Source organism: Cololabis saira, chromosome 9, assembly GCF_033807715.1.
Source record: "Cololabis saira isolate AMF1-May2022 chromosome 9, fColSai1.1, whole genome shotgun sequence".
Classification (NCBI taxonomy): Eukaryota; Metazoa; Chordata; class Actinopteri; order Beloniformes; family Belonidae; genus Cololabis; species Cololabis saira.
In genome coordinates this window covers 42,668,124-42,691,550 of record NC_084595.1, presented here as the reverse complement: position 1 = coordinate 42,691,550, position 23,427 = coordinate 42,668,124, and the positions used below count along the sequence as shown (strand labels likewise).

At 45.6% G+C, this 23,427-nt stretch overlaps 1 protein-coding gene across 1 annotated transcript; it reads right to left on the bottom strand.

Moving 5' to 3' along the window:
- Window positions 1–4,073: 4,073 nt before the first annotated feature.
- qsox2 (quiescin Q6 sulfhydryl oxidase 2) lies at window positions 4,074–22,819 on the bottom strand. Its single transcript, XM_061730151.1, has 12 exons — window positions 22,429–22,819; window positions 19,437–19,537; window positions 19,275–19,323; window positions 15,736–15,841; window positions 15,557–15,647; window positions 13,752–13,897; window positions 12,500–12,637; window positions 11,622–11,751; window positions 8,511–8,633; window positions 8,266–8,416; window positions 6,875–7,063; window positions 4,074–5,104 (listed from the first exon to the last, which is right to left on the bottom strand). The coding sequence occupies exons 1-12, from the start codon at window positions 22,664–22,666 to the stop codon at window positions 4,551–4,553; spliced, it is 2,016 nt and encodes a 671-aa protein (XP_061586135.1). The 5' UTR covers window positions 22,667–22,819; the 3' UTR covers window positions 4,074–4,550.
- Between the last annotated feature and the right edge of the window lie 608 nt (window positions 22,820–23,427).

Genomic DNA, 23,427 nt, shown 5'->3' with positions numbered 1-23,427 from the left:
CGCAAGGATGCTTCAAATCCACAGACTGGGACAACCTCCTTTCCACCTCCAGCAACATCAATGAGCAAGTGGACACAGTGTCTTCATATCTTCTTCTGTGTGGATAGCATCCTTCCAACTAAGAAGGTAACAGTGTTCCCAAGTAACAAGCCCTGGATCACAAACGTGCTCAAACAAACCCTCAAAATGATTTTTTTCCCACTGTTACAGAGTATGAAAAGAGAGGAAAGTGACAGGGAGGTTAACAGGCCATAAACAAAGGTGGAGGAGACATTCGCCGCATGACCTTTTTGGTACCAGTTCGCAGTCCAGCATCCCTCCCCAGTAACCCCAGTAGTGGGGCGGCAGTAGCTCAGGTGGTAGAGCGGGTCGTCCAATAATTGGAAGGTTGGCGGTTCGAATCCCACTCCGTCCCAGTTGCTGTGGTAGTGTCCTTGGGCAAGACACCTTACCCACCTTGCCCCATTAGAATGTGTATGAATGTTGGTGGTGGTCGGAGGGGCCGTTTGGCGCAATATGGCAGCCACGCTTCCGTCAGTCTGCCCCAGGGCAGCTGTGGCTACAAACGTAGCTACCACCACCGGTGAGAATGTGTATGAATGAATAATGGTCTAAGTGTAGCACTTTGAGATTCATTGAATGTAAAGTGCATTACAAGTTAAATTCATTATTATTAACCCCAATTCTTCCTTCTCCAGGTCTGAGACAGACAGCACCATCTGTCTCCACGCAATCATATAATCTTTCAAGTCCACAGGAACAGCACAGAAGAGGTGGGGAGAACCTTCAAAGACCAAGGAGAACACAGGACCTGACCCAGACAGCATCAGTGGCTGAGGAGCTGTGCAGCTGTTTACTGATCACTTTCAAAGATCAGTGGACAGCAGCACAACTCCCGGCTGAGGAAGTACTCCAGTGTTATCCCCACCCCAAAATAAGGCCTGAAGGACCCCAAGCTCATGGCTCTCACCTCACCAGTTCTTGGATGTAAATGGGGAAAGGGTGGAGAGAGCATCGTCATACAAATGTACACCATCTGCTTGAATATTTGGCCTCTGACCAGGATTAGGATCCGGATCCAGACCTGTAGTTTCTTGACCAACCCACTAGGGGCTGGTTCCAGACCTGCAGTTCCCCTACTGATCACTAGGATCACCTCACAGACCGGGCCTTTCCAGTCTCACCGTGATTTTTATACTCATGGGTGGAAAAACAGTTTGTGGATTTAATTCTGGCTGCAGGGCAGCAGTATGAAGACCTGGAAGACTGTCGTGAAGCCGACTCAGACTACCTACATATGTGTCCATGTAGTCCCGTGTGTTTTTAATTCGTCAGCCAAGACACCAAATACAGGAACATGTGGAAAATGTCAACTAATGACGGAGAATTTCGGTGAAACATTCAATTCATGGAGATCCATCGTCCATCGTTCCCTAACCCTAACCCGCTGCACCACTTGAGATAACACTTTGACTGTAACTCAGGATCACTGTGACCGGTTTAAATCCCGCTAGTCTGGGCTGGGGTCATCTCCATCTTCTCCCATTCCCTAAAAGGACAGTACTTGTAAACTGCCTGTTCCAAGCTCCCCAGTAACCGGGGGACACAAGCTGGCCTGTCTCCAGATCACCAGCCTCTACCTCTGCAGCACATACGCCGCTAGGGCTGCTCAACTCGGGGGTTCCTTGTTTCAGATCCAGCAGCACTTGTTTGGAATGTGGACATCAGAACCCGTGTGGACAGGTTTGATGGGCATGAATGCAAAGCAAGGCCTCAGTGGACCTGAGGACAACTCAGCTCCAACCAGAGCATCTGGAGCAGGTAGAGGCTCCATCTCCCTGGGCCAGACTCTAACCCCAAACCAAAACCTGGACAACTGGATGGATGAGTGGATGGATGGATGAGTGGATGGATGATTGAACAGATGGATGGATGAGTGGACAGATGGATGGATGAGTGACCAGATGGATGGATGAGTGGATGGATGATTGAAAAGATGGATGGATGAGTGGATGGATGATTGAAAAGATGGATGGATGAGTGGATGGATGATTGAACAGATGGATGGATGAGTGGATGGATGATTGAACAGATGGATGGATGAACAGATGGATGGATGAGTGGATGGATGATTGAACAGATGGATGAGTGGATGATTGAAAAGATGGATGGATGAATAAATGCATGTATGAAGAGATGGATGGATGAGTGGATGGATGGATGGATAAATGCATGTATGGATGACTGGATGGATTATTGAACAGATGGATGGATGAGTGGATGGATTGATGAATGCATGTATGGACAGATGGATGTATATTTGGATGGATGGATAATGGGATGGAGGGATGAATGACTGGACGAATGCATCAATGAATGGATGCATGAATGCAAGGACAGACTGATGGATGCATGAATGCAAGGACAGACTGATGGATGCATGAATGGATAGATGCAGGAATGGAGGAATTCATGGATGCATGAATGGACGGACGGATGTATGGATGAATGGATGGATGGATGGAGACGTGTTCTCAGATTCCAGCGTGTAACTCTGAAAAACGTCCAGTAGACGTTGAGCTGCAGTCATGGCAGCACAGGGAATTGAACCAGCACCCTGCAATAATGCGAGTCAGTGACATCTGCTGCAACATTTATTCAGACACATTTACAGGATCTCAAACAATCAGAAAAATACAATTGACACGAAGCAAAAATGGTTGAAAAAGAGTCACAGTTGATAAAAAACAGCAGGACAAACGGTGGACCACCCACCCTACTCCGCCCACACCTCTCCAACCCACCCACCCTTCTCCACCCACCCTTCTCCAACCCACCCACCCTTTTCAAACCCACCCACCCTTCTGAAACCCACCCACCCCTCTCCAACCCACCCACCCTTCTGAAACCCACCCACCCTTCTGAAACCCACCCACCCTTCTGAAACCCACCCACCCTTCTGAAACCCATCACAGTAAAATAATTGGAAAATAAATACTGACAATTAAAAGGCTCAAATGAAGCTCAATTAAAGACCCCCCTCCCCCCTTTGTGGGTGTGGCTGAGCGGGTGGCGATGCGGCAGTCCTCTCTGAACTCTCCGTTCTGCAACTTCATTACAAAAATACTTCAAATTGTTCATATCTCCAACTTTTTTGTTGATTCAGCAAAGTTCATTGTGAACAAACTCAGTCGACCACCGGGTGGCGCCAAACCGCCACATATCCAGCACAAGGAGGTCTCTCTTCCTGACTCTCACCAGTCCTCTGCCCGGGTTCCAACCAGGTCCTGGTTCAGATTCAGACCCCCTTCAACCAAGTTCTGCCCCAGCGTGAGGACGGACCACAAGATATATGGGCTCAAATTAAAGCCATAAATATTTTGTATCTGTAAATAAACTTTGTACTTGTAGAAATATTTTGTGCATGTGTAAAACATTTTTGTAGCTGTGGAATTAATTTGTCTGTGTGCAACATTGGATATACAAAGCTACAAACTTTTTTTTACAAAAGCTACAAACTTTTTTTACAACTACGAATTATGGCGTTGTTTTGACGTGCCAATAATAATAGCCAATCAGCGATCTTTGGCACGGGTTTCAAAGCGTTTCTGGAGAGCCAATCAGCACATTGCATCGCCTACTGACTAGCCAATCGGCGCTGCACTGCACACCGACACGACTAGCAAATGGCAGAAGAAATGGCAGAAGTATATTTGGAGTTTTTACCAAGGCTATTGTACAACGCACAATATCACAATCAGTGGGTTTTACCCTATAGTTCTTTCTATCCGTTTCTCAGATCATTCTCGTTATGTGGAGGATATGGTCCGATTGGCTAGTCAGTAGGCGATGCAATGTGCTGATTGGCTCTCCAGAAACGCTTTGAAACCCGTGCCAAAGATCGCTGATTGGCTCTTATTATTGGCATGTCAAAGCTTTTGTAAAAAAAAGTTTGTAGCTTTGTATATCCAATGTTGCACACAGACTAATTAATTCCACAGCTACAAAAATGTTCTACACATGTACAAAATATTTCTACAAGTACCAATTTTTTTTGCACATGCACAAAATATTTCTACAAGTACAAAGTTTATTTACAGATACAAAATATTTATGGCTTTAATTTGAGCCCATAAAGGTGCTCGGGAGCTCAAGTCCTCACATGTCCACAAAAACACGTCGAGTGCTGGAGCAGAAGGGGCGGAGTTTGGCGCGTTATATTTCAGAAGGTTTTATTTGGCATCATTTGGCACTAACGTGGTCTGAGATTCTGATCCAGTTCAGACTGAGGATCCTGTAAGGTCCAAAGTCTTTGTCCACGGCGTTGTAATGAAGCATGAGGACCACCTGAGCTTTGAGCTGGCCTCGGTTCTGCAGCAGCGCGGGCCGATCAGTGGTGGTTCCTGATGCGAGTGGCGGTCCAGGCGATGGACAAACGGCCGACGGATCAGGTCCTGTGTTAGAAACGGTAGACCAGTAGAAACGGACCGCTGCAGCGTTGATCCGAGCTGACACGTCCCCGTCTGCCCTGAACCGGCTCCAGGTCCGGGTCAGACGTAGAGCCGCGAGTGTCGGAGCGTCCACCTCCTGGATCGCACTCGGAAGAAGAAGAAGAGGAGCATGAGGAAGAGGCAGGAGAAGACGTAGAGAACCACGCAGAGACTCATGTCCACGCTGGTGAAACCCAGACCCAGAATCCACACGCCCCCTCTCCCTCCTCTTCCTCCTCTTCCTCCTTTTCCTCCTCCTCCTCCTCCTCCAACTGAACTCAACACCTCCTCCTTCCCGTCCCCGGTCTGAGTGTGGTGTCCTCCAGGCCGAGGGTCCGGCTCCTCCCTCCCTGCTCCCGCTGCTCCCCGGTGCTCCACCGGAGCCTGGGTGGAGGCGGCCGGAGCCGGGGGAGGGGTCTGGAGGTGCGGGAGGTGCGGGGGACCCAGGGAGTATTTGGGGGACAGGTTGGAGGCGCCGTAGTGATGTCGGAGGAAACGGAGGACGTGGTCCTGGTTCCACACGTGGACGCCGTATTTCTCCTCGTGGCAGGACGGGCAGAGGGACGGGCTCGGCCACGGGGCTTTTGGGAAGAGGGGGTCGTCGCTCAGCGAGCCTGGGGAGGAAGCAGAGGAAGAGACCGCCGTCAGCTGCAGGAATGCCAGGTCCCACGTGTTTGTACACGTTAAACAGATGTGCAGTTCCTGCTGCAGCCACCGGGGGGCTCCACCCTCAACGCCCACCAGAGGAGCAGTCCCCTCAATGGCCACGGTTACATGATGTTTTTTAATTCGTAACTAATTATTCTGAATTAAATAATTCAGAATTAAACTATTTTCCTTCGAGTTTACATGGAAATAGTAATTCCGAATTGAGGTTTACATGGAAAACACGTTTGATCGGCTTTCTCCAATTCCTCTTAAGGTCTGGGGGTTGGGAATAGTGATGCACCGATTGTTCGGTAACCGAAATTGTTCGGCCGAAAATGGCAAAAAAACACTTTCGGTGTTCGGTGGAAAAAGTGGGGGGAAAAACCGAACAATTAGTAACGGCGTTGTAAAATAAGGAAATAGACTGGCCGCTCTGTCCCGTAACGTTGCGCACTACATAAATTGTTGGCCAACCAAAAACTAACCCCATAAGAATTTTACCTAACATTTACCAGGAGGTGGAACCAAAACAACATAATGCTGAGAAATTACAAAATTTGCATTTTTTTATGTTCAATAAATATTTTCTACCTTGTAATTTTGTAAAAGATTTTTCTCTTTGAAAAGCATGCCTAAATCAAATGTATTTGATTTATGCAATGGTGAAAAAATTGGCAAAATAAATGAAAAGCTGCTGAAGAACCATGTTCGGTATTGTTCGGTATTCGGCCAAGTGTTTATTATTTTTTTCTGTTTCGGCCACAAATTTTCATTTCGGTGCATCACTAGTTGGGAAGGTTCTGATTGGATAGGGGGGGGGGGGCCGGAAGTTACGTCTACCGGAATAAAAACTAACTTAGCCGCTACAACTTTGAAAAGGTCACAATTTTGATGTTTCCTGTTTCCATCTGTTCTTTTAATTATTTCTATTTATTAAATAAATGTCTCTGCTCTTGACCACCGTTTACTGCGTGCTGCCATCTTGAAACTTTGTTTGGAAAACCAGCCCAGCGCGGAATATAAGCGTCATGGAGACAGACGGACGAGGGAACGAGCAGAAAGAAAGACCGGAATTAATTTAAAGAGGAATGAGTGTTTACATGATCACGGAATTATTCTATTCAGATTTAAAGTCGGAATAAACCAGCCACTTACTTCGGAATTAAGTTTAATTCGGAATGGCCATTTTCATTTGGAATGGAGCAGCTCCGGTGATGTACATATCACCACGTTCTTGTTGATAGTCCTGTCTTCTTTCTTTTTATACATAAACTGCCGTTCAAAGGCCCAGTAAAGATTTGCTGAGTCTCCCCTGAGTCGTCCAGGTCTGTCACTGCTTTGTTAGTTTGACCAGCAGCAGGAGGGAAGTGACCTGTTACTGCCAAGTGAACTACGGGTCCCTCAATGGGACACATTTAAGATGCTTGCGCATTTTGCCACTCATAATTAATTGCGTTAATTTTCATTACGCGTTAATTAGCAGTGTAATTAATTAATCTAATGAATGCGCTAAACTGACAGCACTAGAGTTAATACATTCAAACTTGTGAAATAGATTAATGCTGGAACTTCTGAGTTGTGTCTCATACATTTCTAAGTTCAGTCAGATGTTCTTCTGGTTTAAATGTAAAAAATTCCTTTAAAGTCACAATTTCCAGTTTTTTATAGTTGTGAATTTATAAAAATGGTAACTTGTGAGTTTTCTGTTGACTTCTGTTGAGTGTGTGTGTGTGTACCGGCCAGCCTGGTGTTGACCCGGTTGTGTTGGTTCCACAGCCACAGCATCTGTTCCTCCAGGCTCGTCACGCCGTCCAAGCTGGCGGCGGCCGCCGCCTCAAAGTGTCGGCCGCACGCCTCGCAGCCGAAGAACATCCGGATGTAGCGACGCATGACCTGCAGCACCGGAGCGCCCTCGCCCTCCAGACCTGCACACGGTTACACACAAACCCGTCATAAACGCTCCCGCCAGACAAATAGATAACATCAGTCGGAAATGCAACATTTCCTTCCAGAACTCCTTTGGACTTTTGGTAGAGCCGCCTCCAAACTGTAACCTGGCTGCACCAGTCTGGGTCTACAATGTTCCCATGTCTCCAGACTGAACCAGTATTCTGGTCCATTTGTGCCGACAGAACTGGAATTCTGGTCCATATGTCAAGACAGAACTGGAATTCTGGTCCATATGTCAAGACAGAACTGGAATTCTGGTCCATTTGTTCAGACAGAAGTGGTGGAACTGAAATTTTTTGGGGAAGAAAAAGTGTTTGTCGCTTTCCAAATGTTTGTAACTGCACATCAGAACCGGATCTGAAGCTGAACACGGTGGACCGGTGCATCTCCAGCTGTGAAAGGAGGACCAGCCGTGCAGAGATTTATCAAAAGTTGTCAATGTTACTTTTAGCTTTGGGGGCTGTAGGCCTGTGTTGAAAAAAATCAATTTTCCGATTCTAAATCGATTCTCATATTAATTCCTAAAAATCGATTTGTATGTCTAAAGATCGATTTTTTTTCCATCATTACATTACAATGCCCAAAAAGGAATGTTTTGTTGGACAGTAAATGAAAAAAATAAAACGGAATGTGTTAAAAAATAAAACTGATTTCCTACATCTCTGTTTCCTCCCTGGATCTGTTTGGTAATTCTGACCCACACGATGTTTCTGAAACAGTTCTATCAGCATTCTGGGAGCTGATTGGTCCTTACAGCATCATTAGCTGCAATACTTGCTGTTTAATCTCAATATAATACTAGTATTAATATTTTGCAGAACTACAGTCATATAATTCAGGCAACAACTGAAAAAACTGTTTTAATAACACTAACCCAAATCAATATCGGAATCGAATTGGATCAAATCTTGATAATCGATTCTGAATCTTAAGAATCGGAATCGATTCTTAACATTTGAATCGATCCCCCGCCCTGGTGGGCTGTACAAAACCATGTTGTTGTCACGGACGTCGGGTCTCTCTTCAGAACCACGTACGTTCCCACAACTGGTCAGTGTTCAGGCACCGTTCCTGAAGCAGCTTCACCTTTGTGGAGCTCTGAAAGGGGAATCGAGCTAAGCGCTCCAGTTCTACGTCAGTCCGGTGCAGTCTCAGGTGAGATGGCAGGAGATTCTACCTGTGTTCTCCAGAGCGGTGGGCATGGCATCGTGTTGGACGGTCAGAACGTGGAACAGAGTCCAGAGGGAGCATGGGTAACCTCGCAGGCCCGGCCGGCTGCCCTGGCAGCCCACCCAGCGGAGCTCCTTCCCCAGGAACACACCGGAGATCTGCAGAGGGAACGGATCAGCTCACACTCACATATGTGCATAGGTGAGAGTGTGTGTGTGTGTGTGTGTGTGTGTGTGTGTGTGTGTGTCTCACCCTCATCTTGTTGTCCACCAGGTCCAGCACGGCCTGGAAGGGGATTCTCTGCAGGGGCAGACTGAGCAGCCAGTCAGAGAGCGTCTCCATCAGCTTCACCACAGAGCCTGCACCTGGATACAGCTGCAGGGGAGAGGTGAGAGTGAGTGAGGGGTGAGAGTTTTAATGAGTTCTCCATGAACAATAATAAATTATTAATAAATTAATAATAATAATAATATTAATAAAAGCCTTTTTGATGAAGAAATATCATAATAATTCAGTACGTTTACATGCAGCAGTTCAATCGGATTTCTGATCCTATAAGACATTGCTTGGACTTTTAAACTGCATGTAAACACCTTATTCTGATCTACTTCAGACCTATATAGGACATTTAATAATCGAATAGCAACACCTAGATAACTTGTTCACAGTCGGAATGTTAACTCCATGTATACGGAGACATCAGATATTGCAGTCTGAGCAGCTGGAGAATTTCCTCTGGGGCTTCACCCGGAAGTGAAAGGAGACGGCGCGTGTTAAATAGTTGTTTAAACAACAACATGAAGATTGCGAAAGAGATGGCAGAAGCTTCATCAGGACACCGGAGCAGATCAAAATAAAGTGGAAAAATATACGGAAGGCGTAACATTGGCGCCAAACAAAACAACCGTCAACCGGAAGTGGCTCTTTGTTGAAATGGTTACCATGGTTACAGCGCCACATAGCGTCACGGAGTCAGCCATGCTCTGGACATTTATCTGATTCTCTGAACAGCATGTAAACTCAGACAAGTGTTTGGGTCTTCTGGATGTTTATCTGATACCATCAGAAATCCCATCTCTGTGCTGCATGGAAACGTACTGAGTGTTAAGTTAGGCGGGTTTCCTTTTTTTTCCTCTCTCTCTTTTTAGCAACATTGTCATATTTTTTTTTTCTTTGAATCAAAAAAGAACACGACTATTTGTGTTTGACGACAGCTATTTTGTATTATTTTATAACTTTTTTGTAGTTTTTTATTACGTTTATTGGAAAGTGTTTTTTTTTAATTGCGTAATTTGTAATTTGTTTTGTTTTTTTATTATTACATTAATTGAAATTTGATTTCTTAGGAAAAAGGGACAGATAAAATAAGCTTAGTCATCTTTCTGTTCCCTTTCACTCAAGGAAAGAGATTTGTTGTAATTATATTGAACTGTTTAGTTTTTCTTTTAAAGAATGAAATAAAGGATCAAGAAGAAGAACTCTGCACAAATTGTAAGAAGGTTGGTCTTCTCTGAGTGTTAGCTTGTTCTCCACAGAGCTCTGCGTGGTCTGGAGTTGCATGTATGCTCCATGAGAGTTCTGCCTGTGCAAAGAAACACCCGTGCTGCACACAGAGAATCTTTGCAGTAAACACAGTTGTGAGAACAGCAAGTTTTAGTTTGATTGAAGTCAGAGGAGCTCAGTGTTAACCAAATCACAGCAGGAATCCATTCCAGACTTCCTCCATGAGGAGAGGCAAGGGCCCAAACACAGAGCTGTGGGGCACTCCACTATCCAAGCTGTTGGTCAAACTAACTGAAACCTGTTGACAGTTCACCTGGTTCACTGTCAAACGCTCCTCTAGTGGGTTCGGATTCATGTTCTTTACTTTGCCAGCTGTTTGTTGCGCCAATCTTATTCTAAATAAAGTGGATTACTTCATGAAACGATAAAGGGCCTGATTTACTAAAGGTTTGCGTGCGTAAAAACGTGTGCAAACTTGACAGCACCCGCAAACCAAAGTGCCAGCTGATCTACTAACAGCGTGCAAAGAGGACTGCACCTCTCAAATGAGCAAAAAAGCACACGCAATTCAGTTAGTACTTTTGCCCTGATGAATACCTAAATACTGGGAGGGGAAAATGCAAATTGGTCCATTTACCACGCGCAATGAGATTTACCAAGCCTGAAAGTAATTGCGTGGATTGTGATTGCGTCTGTATTTAATACGTTCGAAAGGAAGGTGCTAATCTCCACATGCAAAAGGAGAAATATTTTATTTGAATGTTAAATCGAGTATTATTCAGCAAAAGGTTGCCACAGGAGGCACATTCATTTTTTTACTTGTGATAATAAATAAATCACGTGTTTTCATGGAGAAAAAAGTGTTTCTTATTGTGCGCCTATATGTTCTGCAGTCTTCATACCCCGGTGTTGTGCCGTATTCAGCACCCCTGCCGTGAAAAGCACCCCCTCGTCTGACAAAAATGATATTCTCATTCCGTGTCACGTTCTGTTTAGCGTCCAGTTTTGTAGTAATGATTCATGTTTAAATGCGCTCATGGATTCCACAATAGTCATACTTTCCCACAATCACAGTCACAGATAACAAAAATCGGGTAAATGGTTATTGATGTCATTAATTAATAGCCTGCTTACTGTGTTGTCTTCCATAATATTTGTAAATATATATAATATAAACTCCTAAGTATGTGTTTGTGTGAGTGTGTATATATAAATATATTGAAGTGTCAGTGTGTTGTTTTTTTTCTTGGTCTACTTATCATTGAATATACGAGGGGGTGCTTTTCACGGCAGGGGTGCTGAATACGGCACAACCATTTGCCTCTTCCACTAATATCTCTATAACTCCAACTTGTCAAATTTCATTTTGCGCTTGCGACTATATCCTGCTTTCCATCCACTCTCCATGGCGCAAAGTTTGCGCCGCAAACCGTAAGACGCGCAACACCTCATTTAAATACTGAGGTTTGCACCTGTTATCAATTGCGCACACAATCTTAGTTGATCACCCGCAAAACACACAACAACAACACGTGCAAACTTTTTCAGTGCACACGCAATTTAGTACTCTTTATTTTGGATCTTATTAAATCGGGCCCAAAGTATCTCAGCTTCGACATCTAATATGTTGTTTATGTTCTGTTTGGAATAAAATAGGGTTCTACCGTGAGCGGGAGAGGTGTTTGTCGGATTCACACCCAGTTTTCATGAACAGGTCATTATGGTATCTATGACAGACATTTATAATGTGTTTACAACCCTTTATAAGCAGGATGACCGGGTCGACTGGGACCTCAGACGCTCCTTTCTTCTCAGTTTCCTGTTTAGTCAAGTGTCACCCCACCGAAGCCCTGCTGTTACCTTGGCAACCAGTGTGACCAGATCCTTGAAGACCTTGAGTTCCTCCCCCTCCAGGGTCTCGTGGGTGGCCAGCTCCACCCGCAGCAGGTAATGAAGCGCAGATTCCAGGTCGGCCGTGTACACCTTGGACCTGCAGAGACACACAGGTCAGCAGGGCCGGAGATCCATTCAAATGTCAAGAATCGATTAGATTCCGATTCTTAAGATTCAGAATCGATTATCAAGATTTGATCCGATTCGATTCCGATATTGATTTAGGTTAGTGTTATTAAAACTGTTTTTTGAGGTGTTGCATGAATTATATGACTGTAGTTATGCAAAATATTAATACTAGTATTATATTGAGATTAAACAGCAAGTATTGCAGCTAATGATGCTGTAAGGACCAATCAGCTCCCAGAATGCTGATAGAACTGCTTTCAGAAACATCGTGGAGCAGAATTACCAAACAGATCCAGGGAGGAAACAGAGACGGATGAAATCAGTTTTATTTTTTCCCATATTCCGTTTTAATTTTTTCCATTTTTGCTCTATTTCGGTTTTAAATTTTTGCGAATCTGGTTTTTAGCATTTTATGCAAATGTAATCCCAAGACAGTATATAAAGTACTGAAATATAGACAATTTATGCAATTATAACTGAAAATGTTATTGTTTTCATACCTTTAAAGATATTTAAAAGCAAAAACATTGTGTCCAACAAAACATTCCTTTTTTGGGCATAAACAAAAAATACCAAAAGTTGTAATGATGAAAAAAACATTGATCCTTAGACATACAAATCGATTTTTAGGAATTAATATGAGAATTGATTTAGAATCAAACATTTTTTTTTCCAACCCAGGCCTACAGGTCACCTCACCTGTCCCCCCCACTCACCCGTCAAAGGGTCTCCACGGCTCCGAGCTCTGTTTGTCCGGCAGCGCCCCCACGTGGGCCGCCGTGGAACTGCTGCGCCGCTGGACGCCCGGCAACGCCCTCAGCAGGGAGGAGAAGAAGAAACGAAGCCCCTTCTCACTGCGGGGGAGGAGGGGAAAAGAGTCGGACGAGCGGAAAAAAAAACGGTTGAAAAGAAATAGAGGAGGAAGGGGGGGAATACGAGAGATGAAGAGGGTGGATTGAGAACAGATGCAGGGCAGAAAACAGAGGACGAATGAAATCGGTTTTATTTTTTTCCCACATTCCGTTTGAATTTTTTTCCATTTTTGCTCTATTTCGGTTTTTAATTTTTGCAAATTTGGTTTTTAGCATTTTATGCAAATGTAACCCCAAGACAGTATATAAAGTAATGAAATATAGACAATTTATGCAATTATAACTGAAAACTCTAATGTTTTTTATACCTTTAAACATATTTAAAGGCAAAAACATGGCACCAGTTATTCTTGTGTCCAACAAAAAATTCCCTTTTTGGGCATAAACAAGAAAATACCAAAAGTTGTAATGATGAAAAACAATCGATCTTTAGACATACGAATCGATTTCTAGGAATTAATATGAGAATCGGAAAATCGATTTTTTCAACACAGGCCTAAACTAAACACAACAAATCTCCCCATAATTAACCTCCCACGACCTCACCAATGAGGAAACCCCTATAAATACAGGAAGAGTTCGGCTCTTCATCCTTCTGATCCAGGAACACGAGGTAGGGATGGTGAGTAATCTGATTACAAATACACAGTTTGAACCAAATAAACAGAACTAAGTGTTTGAACACTGGTGCCTGTCTTGATTTACGCAGATGTTTATGTAGATCCACTCAAATGGAAAGCAAAACAAACAAATCTGCTGACCACCGAGCAGAGACGAAACTCACGCTTCAACTTCAAATATAAAGTGACAAGAGGAAAAAAAACAAGGTGGACGAAATAGGTAGAAAAGAAGAATGAAGGAGGAAAACAGTGGAGGAAAAGAAAAGAGTATAAGAATGGAGTCAGGAAAAGAAGACGACAAGAAGGATAGAAAGAAAAGGAGGAAATGGATTAGACAAAATAGCAAGACGAGCAAGAGAAAGACAAAAGGAGAGGAAAAAGGTTGAAAGAGAAGAAACGATGAAAAGGAGAAAAGGGGCAGAACAGGAGGAGAAAGAGAGGAGCAGGAGAAGAAGGAGCCCCCCCCCCCCCCTCACCTGTGCAGGTGTGAGTGCGTCCCGTTGGACTGCAGCAGGTAGATGGAGGGGAAGCTGCTCATCTTCAGGGTGTCCAGCAGGGGGCGGTCCGAGCTCAGAGCTCGCTTCACCTCCACACCCGAGTAGGGCAGCAGGTCCAGCATCACCTGACACACACACACACACACACACACACACACACACACACACACACACACACACACACACACACACACACACACACACACACACACACACACACACACACACACACACACACACACACACACACACACACACACACACACACACACACACACACACACACACACACAGGAAACGTGACGTCAACAATAAGTTCACGACCACATGAAGGACACGACAGTCCCCACATCACCAGATAAGTTACACACCAGTGGAGCTGCAACAATCTCACAATCAACCACATGAACATATGAAGGTAGGAACCTGTTAATCACAACCATGGAACCTGTTAATCACAACCATGGAACCTGTCAATCACAACCATGGAACCTGTCAATCACAATGTAAGCCTTGGTTCTGTTAGAGGAACCTGGGCCCTCATTTATCAACCGTGCGTACGCACAGATCTGTGCGTAAAGCGTGCGTACGAGCATTCTCAGGCAAAGTATGGTATTTATCAACATGTATTTGTGCGCAGAAACACGTGTAAATATACGCACAGCTCCGACCATGCGTACACACAAAACCTAGTGGTAGAACAGTGAAACTACAAATAGAACCCATTAAAAGAGTCTCAAACTTTACATGTGAAGTTTGAGATTGCTGAACTGTGACTGAACGGGGAACATGTGCACAGTTCAGTTTTTTTGTACTTACACACATTCTAAATTTCATTCCTACAACAGAATTTAGAACCTTTTCTACGCACGATTGATAAATGAGGGCCCTGGTGATCAGGATCAGTAGAGTCTTCAGGGACCACGTAGACCTGCTGGGCTAGGATCTGGACCATCAGCTGGTTTAGGTACTAAGAGGATCCATCTCTCAGTCACCATGACGACCGTATGAGACAACTACTCGAAATAGAAGCCAGATTCTAAAAAATCCCATAACTGTGTCTGAACAGACAAACATTAAAGAACCGGTTCTCTAAAGGTATTCTAAAATAAAACTAACACGTCACTTAAAGGTTGGTTGGTACGAACTGATGTGACTCAGCAACATATGAATACAGTTTTTATTGAATGTTTAGGTGACTTTCAGATTCTGAAATTGAGTCTCTCTCATGTCACAAGCTTCCAGACCAATCAAGAACCAGTCTCAGTGGTCTCTTACTGCAGTTAACAGCAAAACAAACAGGCCTTTGAAACAAGAGTATTCCTCTGGGAGTTCTGAAAGAAGCTTCTTCCTAAGAACATCCTCTCCATCAGCAGTCAGGTGATACGACTCTGAAAGCTTATCAGAACTATAGATAGATCATGTTCCCTCTCACACGGGATGTTTAAGAACATGTAGGCTCTTCTTCATGGAGCTTGACTCCACCCGTAATTCCAGAGTTCTGGTGGAAAGAAGATCGAGTTTCACAATGATAATGCAACATTTTATCGTTCATGTCCCCCAAATCATTGAGCAACATTCTGGACCACCAGATTGGTTTAGGATTGCTTGCTTGGTTCTGGAGCATCTTTTGTCAGTTCTGAACTATCAGATCAGACTGGACTACTGGCCCAGATCTGGACTCCAGAGTTCCAGGCTACCAGTTTGGTTCTGGATCATCAGAGCTCTCTGCTGAGCCTCAGCATCTGTATTCCGGCAGGGCTTCATGTTGTTTTGGGTCTCACCTCCCTTCCTACGTACGAGTCCGGTTCCTCCACGATGATGGCAGTGTGGTGATCCAACCGCTGACCCAGCAGGGGGAGCAGCTCGGCAGAGCTACGCAGGAAAGAAAAAACACACAAATGAGGGGGTTAGCAGTATTCTGAAGGGCTTGTGGTTCTGGTTCTGGATCAGGAGCTGGTACCTGGACGGCTCTAATGCAGGACAGTGCTGGGGCCGGTCCTGTTTGGTGTGGTTCTGTAGGATGTTCACCATCAGCTGACGAACAGACTGGATCTCCCTGTCTGCGCCTGGAGCAAAATACACACATTTGTTCTCTGACCTCCGTGTCGGAACGCCTAACACAACCGTGACCCAACCCTGTCCCAGCCCTGACCCAACCCTGACACAACTCTGTCCCAACCCTGTCCCAACCCTGACACAACTCTGTCCCAACCCTGACACAACTCTGTCCCAACCCTGTCCCAACCCTGTCCCAACCCTGTCCCAACCCTGACCCAACCCTGTCCCAACCCTGACCCAACCCTGTCCCAACCCTGACCCAACCCTGTCTCAACACTGTCCCAACCGTGTCCCAACCCTGTCCCAACCGTGACCCAACCCTGACCCAACCCTGTCCCAACCCTGTCCCAACCGTGTCCCAACCCTGAACCAACCGTGTCCCAACCGTGTCCCAACCGTGTCCCAACCGTGACCCAACCCTGTCCCAACCCTGTCCCAACCCTGACCCAACCCTGTCCCAACCGTGTCCCAACCCTGACCCAACCCTGTCCCAAACCTGACCCAACCCTGTCCCAACCCTGTCCCAACCCTGTCCCAACCCTGTCCCAACCCTGTCCCAACCCTGTCCCAACCCTGAACCAACCCTGACCCAACCGTGTCCCAACCGTGTCCCAACCGTGACCCAACCCTGTCCCAACCCTGTCCCAACCCTGACCCAACCCTGACCCAACCCCAGGGCTCCAGAGTGCGACCTAATAGGTCGCATATGCGACCTATTAGGTCGCATATGCGACCTAATTTATTAAGGTGCGAGTTAAAATTTAATGAGGTCGCTCCGGTGCTACTTGCAAGAGGACTAGTGGAAAAAAATATATATTTTTTTTTTTTTTCACTCGGCTGTGTTAGTGCATTAATGGAGTGGTTGATAATACAATCTAACTTTCTGGCTCATTCCTGCGAGTCCTATTTCTCCCCTCTCTCTGTCTGACTGCACCTGGTACGGTCTGCGCACGTTACGTGCACAGCAGTGCACGCACGCGTACACGCAGCGCGCTCAAAAAGGTAAACAAAGCAGATGCAGGATGAAGCGGTCTATAGTCGATTATTTTAAGAAGAAAGATGGGCTGGTGGTGGTGGAGGAGGAGGAGGAGAAGGGTCAGCAGAGGGAGCGACAAGAATCATGGATTCTTCTCCTTCTGATGAAGAGAGTGACAGGTTGGCGAAAGAGGCGGGGGAGAGTGGGGAGAAGAAAAAAAAGTACAGCTTTCTGGCCAGTTCCCGTGGTTAAGATACGAGGGACAGGCAGGCCTGGTTCTACGAGGGTGCATAGGCATTGCACCCTCAGTTTATGTGTTTGCTCAGTTGAAAAGACGAAAAGAAAACTGATAAATGCACCCGCGTTAAGCCTCATTTATGGTTCCGCGTTAAATCGACGGCGTAGCCTACGGTGTAGGGAATGCGGCGACGCGCATCGTACGTTCGCGTCCCCGCGTATCCTACGCCGTAAGATCTGCGTTGGTGCAACGCGGAACCATAAATCAGCCGGTGTATGCACTGATCTGCAAGACGCTGCTCTCTGCTGCTGCGTTAACACAAAGTAACGATGGATATTCAGAAGTGGTTCAAGCACAACGACGCAAACAAGTTTACAGGACTGTCTCAGAAAATTAGAATATTGTGATAAAGTCCTTTATTTTCTGTTATGCAATTAAAAAAACTAAAATGTCATACATTCTGGATTCATTACAAATCAACTGAAATATTTCAAGCCTTTTATTATTTTAATATTGCTGATTATGGCTTACAGTTTAAGATTAAGATTCCCAGAATATTCTAATTTTTTGAGATAGGATATTTGAGTTTTCTTAAACTGTAGGCCATGATCAGCAATATTAAAATAATAAAAGGCTTGCAATATTTCAGTTGATTTTTAATGAATCCAGAATGTATGACATATTTGCATTACAGAAAATAAAGGACTTTATCACAATATTCTAATTTTCTGAGACAGTCCTGTATATTTATGGTTATATTTATTTTTGTTGCTGTTTTATTTTCTGTTGCTAGATTGTCTGATGGGCGAGATAGCCCAGACTAAATGTAGCATTTTCATTTCTGTAGGTAAATGATCAGGTATCTTATAAAAACACAGAGGTAACACTTTACCATAAAGTCACCTTAATTAGCCTAACATTAGTTAGTACATTAACATTACTAAGCATTTATATAAATTATATTATCCAACTTTTAATTTATTAACTAACTCTGACTAGTAAACATTAATTAGCCTAACTGTAGGCTATATGCGTTTCCTATACATAATGATTGTTAATCTGTAAACAGTTAATTAATGCTTAATAATGTAACTAATGTTAGCAATGAAAAATATGATGCTACCTAATTTGTTTTGGTGCTACTAAATGAAAAGCTAGGTGGCACCAGTGCTACCTGTGAAAAAGTTAGTCTGGAGCCCTGCCCAACCCTGTCCCAACCGTGTCCCAACCCTGACCCAACCCTGTCCCAACCCTGACCCAACCCTGTCCCAACCCTGTCCCAACCCTAAACCAACCCTGTCCCAACCCTGACCCAACCCTGTCCCAACCCTGACCCAACCCTGACCCAACCCTGTCCCAACCCTGTCCCAACCATGTCCCAACCATGTCCCAACCGTGACCCAACCCTGTCCCAACCCTGACCCAACCCTGACCCAACCGTGTCCCAACCCTGACCCAACCCTGACCCAACCCTGTCCCAACCCTGTCCCAACCCTGACCCAACCCTGTCCCAACCCTGTCCCAACCCTGTCCCAACCCTGTCCCAACCGTGTCCCAACCCTGAACCAACCCTGTCCCAACCCTGTTCCAACCCTGACCCAACCCTGACCCAACCCTGACCCAACCCTGACCCAACCCTGTCCCAACCCTGACCCAACCCTGTCCCAACCCTGTCCCAACCATGTCCCAACCGTGACCCAACCCTGTCCCAACCGTGACCCAACCCTGTCCCAACCGTGACCCAACCCTGTCCCAACCGTGACCCAACCGTGTCCCAACCGTGACCCAACCCTGTCCCAACCCTGTCCCAACCGTGACCCAACCCTGTCCCAACCATGTCCCAACCGTGACCCAACCCTGTCCCAACCGTGACCCAACCCTGTCCCAACCGTGACCCAACCCTGTCCCAACCGTGACCCAACCCTGTCCCAAACCTGACCCAACCCTGACCCAACCCTGACCCAACCCTAACCCTAACCCTGACCCAACCGTGTCCCAACCGTGACCCAACCCTGTCCCAGCCGTGACCCAACCGTGACCCAACCCTGTCCCAACCCTGTCCCAACCCTGACCCAACCCTAACCCTAACCCTGACCCAACCGTGTCCCAACCTTGACCCAACAATGAGAATAACATTATAAAAGGAAAAAAACAACATTGTTTTTAAGTAAATCAACACAACACATATAAATGAAAAGTGGATGTAAATGCAGAGCTGGCGAGTCACCTCTGTAGATATTCCCTCTGTCTGCCGGAGAACCGTGAGCCCGGAAGTGCTGCAAACACAAGCACCCGTTAGAACCCGTTAGCACCTGTTAGCACCCGTTAGCACCCGTCAGCTCCTACAGGGGGCGACGTAGAGCAGCGCCCAAACAGCAGCCACTTTTACCTTGAACGTCGGATAGAACTTGATTCCGTACTCTTTGCAGACGTCGAAGTTTTCCTCCAGAGCGCAGTCCAACACGGCAACGGTGATGGCCTCCTGCCAGTCTGACACACACAAACACAGGTTGGTTTCTGTACCAGTTGAGGTCAACAGTTCTCGTGAGCTGACATCTGGCTTCAAGAACAACACTCCCAGAAACAGTGAACTTGATAACTTGTGTCCTTGTTTGACGCTACACAACAAACAAGAGACCAAGAATGAGAAGGCTCGACACTGAACTCAACAGAGGAAGGTCTTTTGCTGAATCACTATGTTGTGAAGAGGATGTTCAGGGTTGTACAGGGTTTAAGTATCCTCCTTCAATCATCTCCACAGGGTCCAGAATAGTCCCCAGAACAGAACCAGACTTCTTTATCAGTTTGTTCAGTTTCTTCAAGTCTCTGGCTCTGATGCTGCTCCCCAACACACGACTGCAGATGTGATTGAACTCTCCACAACAGACTTGTAGAAGACAAACTCTTGCTGAAAACACTGAAGGACCTAAAATTCCTCTAGACGTAAAGTCTGCTCTGTCCTTTCTTATAAACAGCATCAGTGGTGTATCTCCAGTCCAGTCTGTTGTCCAGGTGAACACCTTTACTGTTGAACAATGTTGTGCAACAAACGGGGTGCTTGTTCAGTTATTAGCGTCAGACTGAGAGATGGAAGAGAAGACAGTGAAATCCAAAACACTAAAATAACTTCTCACCACCAGAAAACCAAGCTCTTATCATTTAACCAAGAAATGAGGAAAAGCTTAGTTTTCTGTTGTGGGAGATCGCGTCGACGACATTCAGCAACGGGGATGCAACGATAGACAAACTATGAAATAAAAAAAACAACTCAGCAGCTGCAGCTAATAAAATGAAAATGATTGTATATTAGTTAATAACTTAGTGTTGTTATTTATTTCCTGTCTTATCATTTCATTATCATTGGGGGCCTGTCTGGACCACCCTCAATCATGGGCCCCTACAATCCGTCTCCTTTACCCCCCGCCCTTTTTGGCGCCACAGATGGTTCTTAAATGCAGTATTTTGCGGACCATTAGGCACACCGGGTCATAGGGCGCACTGCTGGCTTTTGAGAAAAAAATAAGGATTTTAAGTGGGCCTTATCGTGCGGGAAGTACGGTATTTGTATGGTTCTTACTATTCGAACTCCTCCCCTCTGGACATAATAATAACAGTAATTGTAATAACACAATCATATGCTGTAACAATGCACCTTTCCAATAATCATATCTACCTCATTCTGCTGCATCTTTCACTTTTTTTAATTGTATATATGTTAATAAGTGCCACATTTGTTTATTTACTGTTTGCTACTTTTTAAATCTGGGTACAGTGAGCGAAATAACCGGAGTCAAATTCTTTGTCGGGCATGTTCAAACTTGGGGCCAATCCCAATGTTGACCCTACTCACTACCACTAGCCCTAAAAATGAAGCCACAAACTGTAGGGCCCTTGTAATCTTCCCTAGGGATTGGGACATTACTTGCTACGTCACTGCGTGGTTTACGTTCGGGTACATAAGCGACTGCGTAGTTACGTTTGCACATACGTCACACCATATCAGGAAGCTGAGAGCTAAAAGCTGTTTTAATTTCCGCTGTAGCGCTGTTAATATGCCACTTTAGTAAGTTTTAATATTTTTTCAGGCGTAAAAGTAACTGTTAAGATCCCCAACCTGGGCTCAGTTTATCCAAATAACGCCTGTTAAGAAATTTGCTGCGATGTTTTCGGGATGAGAAGAGCCGCCGGCTCGGGAGCTGATTTATGGTTCCACGTTAAATCGACGCAGAGCCTACGGCGTAGGGTACGGCGTAGGCTACGGCGTAGGGTACGGCGTACTGCGTGCGTCGCCACGTAACCTACGCCGTAGGCTCTGCGTTGGTGTAACGCAGAACCATAAATCAGACTTTATTCTGGCGAGATCTAAAGATACAACGCAACAACAAGCAAGCGAGTGATTATGTAAATTCACTGAGTGAATATTATGAAAGTAAAATATATATTTCTCGCTAGAAATGTAATCAAAACGCATTTTTATGCAGAAACTAACTCAAAATATTTATTTTCTTCACAAAAAATTTGAAATGTCCGCCATGTTTTTTTGTTTGATTCAGTCTGCAAATGATGACGTAAAGCATTCTGGGAAATTTTTCTGGCCCTCGGTCGCGAAGTCAGCATCTGAAATCCCTTGCTGTGAAGGGCTAGATTCATACACACTAGCCCTCGTTATGTCCACTAGCCCTACATGCAAAGAGGAATTGGGACACCACTACCCTCACGGGAACGCGCAAAATTTAGGGGTAGGACTGAAAAGTAGGACTAGGAGGGGATTGGGACTGGGCCAATAAAGCTGATTCTGATTAAATAATCAACCAAACACTCATTCCACTACTTTTTGTACCAAGTCTTTCAAGCTTGCATTCAAATAATCTTAAATGAGCTTGGGTTGAACAGTTCACAATAGACGTCCTCCTCAGGACAGTGGTGCGCATGCGCGCCAGCGCCAGCTGGTGCGGGGAAGGTTCCCCAGGGACGGGGACAGATGGAGCTCAGGCTCGGTTCCCACGGGGGGCACCTGTCCCTGACCCGGGGGGAGCAGCTGCTGGCCCCTCCTGCATGACCCTGCACCGGAGAGGCTCGAACTTGGACCTACAGTCCAATACGTCACAATCTTGTACACAAAAACGGAACTTTGAGACTACTTCCCATTACTAAACAGAAATAACTCCAAACGCTGACCTCACGTATTAAAGCTGTGATTTTACCAAAGTTCACTTTCGGATTTACTTAGTCATAACGCCGAATTTACAACCGAGTCCAGTTTAGTCCAAAATCCTACCTGCTGATGACATAATCCTTAATTGCTGCTCACATGTCAACAGGACGTGTAGAAACAACAACAATGTGGACGGAGTCTGGTGTTCCAGCGGCTGTGTCGGTACCTTTCACGTCGTGGGCCAGCGCCTTCCACGTGTCGGAGTAGTGGATGCAGTGTCCGCACCAGGACGAGTAGAACTGGATCAGCCAGGCCGAGGACGAGTTGGTGAGGGCGGGCTTGAGGCTGGCGCGGGTCAGGATCACCAGCGGGTCCTCCTCCGTGTAGAGCCGGGCCGCGCCGCCCCGGCACCCGGGGCCCAGCAGCAGCAGCGCGGCCGCAGCCTGCAGCCACAGCCGGAGCATCCCTGGAGGGTGGCGGAGGGAGAGCCGGGGGAAGGGGGTCGGAGAAGCGGAGAGGTTGCACCGTGGAGGAGCAGCGGAGCAGGGAGACCAGGAGCCGGCCGCCCCGCCGACCCGGAGATGCGGAGAGACGACAGACGTCTCACTCTGACACACTTTCCCGGACACTAAACGGGCCAGCCGTGATGAGTGGAAACAAATATCTGACCACAGAAACCACCCAGCCCTCTACTGGCCGCTAGTCTGGATCCAAAAGTACGGCTGGGGATCCATTCAGATGTCAAGAATCGATTTGATTCCAATTCTTAAGATTCAGAATCGATTATCAAGATTTGATTCAAACCGATTCTGATACCGATTTGGGTTAGTGTTATTAAAACTGTTTTTTGAGCTGTTACATGAATTATATGACTGTGTAGTTATACACAGTACTGGAGTTGAGGGGGGATGGGGGGGTGTCATCCCCCCCTGAAATAAAAACGGTCAAAATCACCCCCCCCCCCTGTAAAACTGCCATCCCACCTTTCCATCCCTTATGTCATTTCATCAATGAATGTGGTTTTACTGCTATTTCAACATTTAGAGTCATCACCAGAAAAATAACACCAGAAAAATAACTTAAAATTGCTTGACAATTTTCACCTGTTTCAAGTCAATTTTCAAAAATCTTGTTCCACTGGCAGATTTTTCTACTTATTTCAAGTGAAAATCTACTTGAAACAGGTGAAAATAGTTGTTTTTTCCAGTGATGAGTCTTGTTTTAA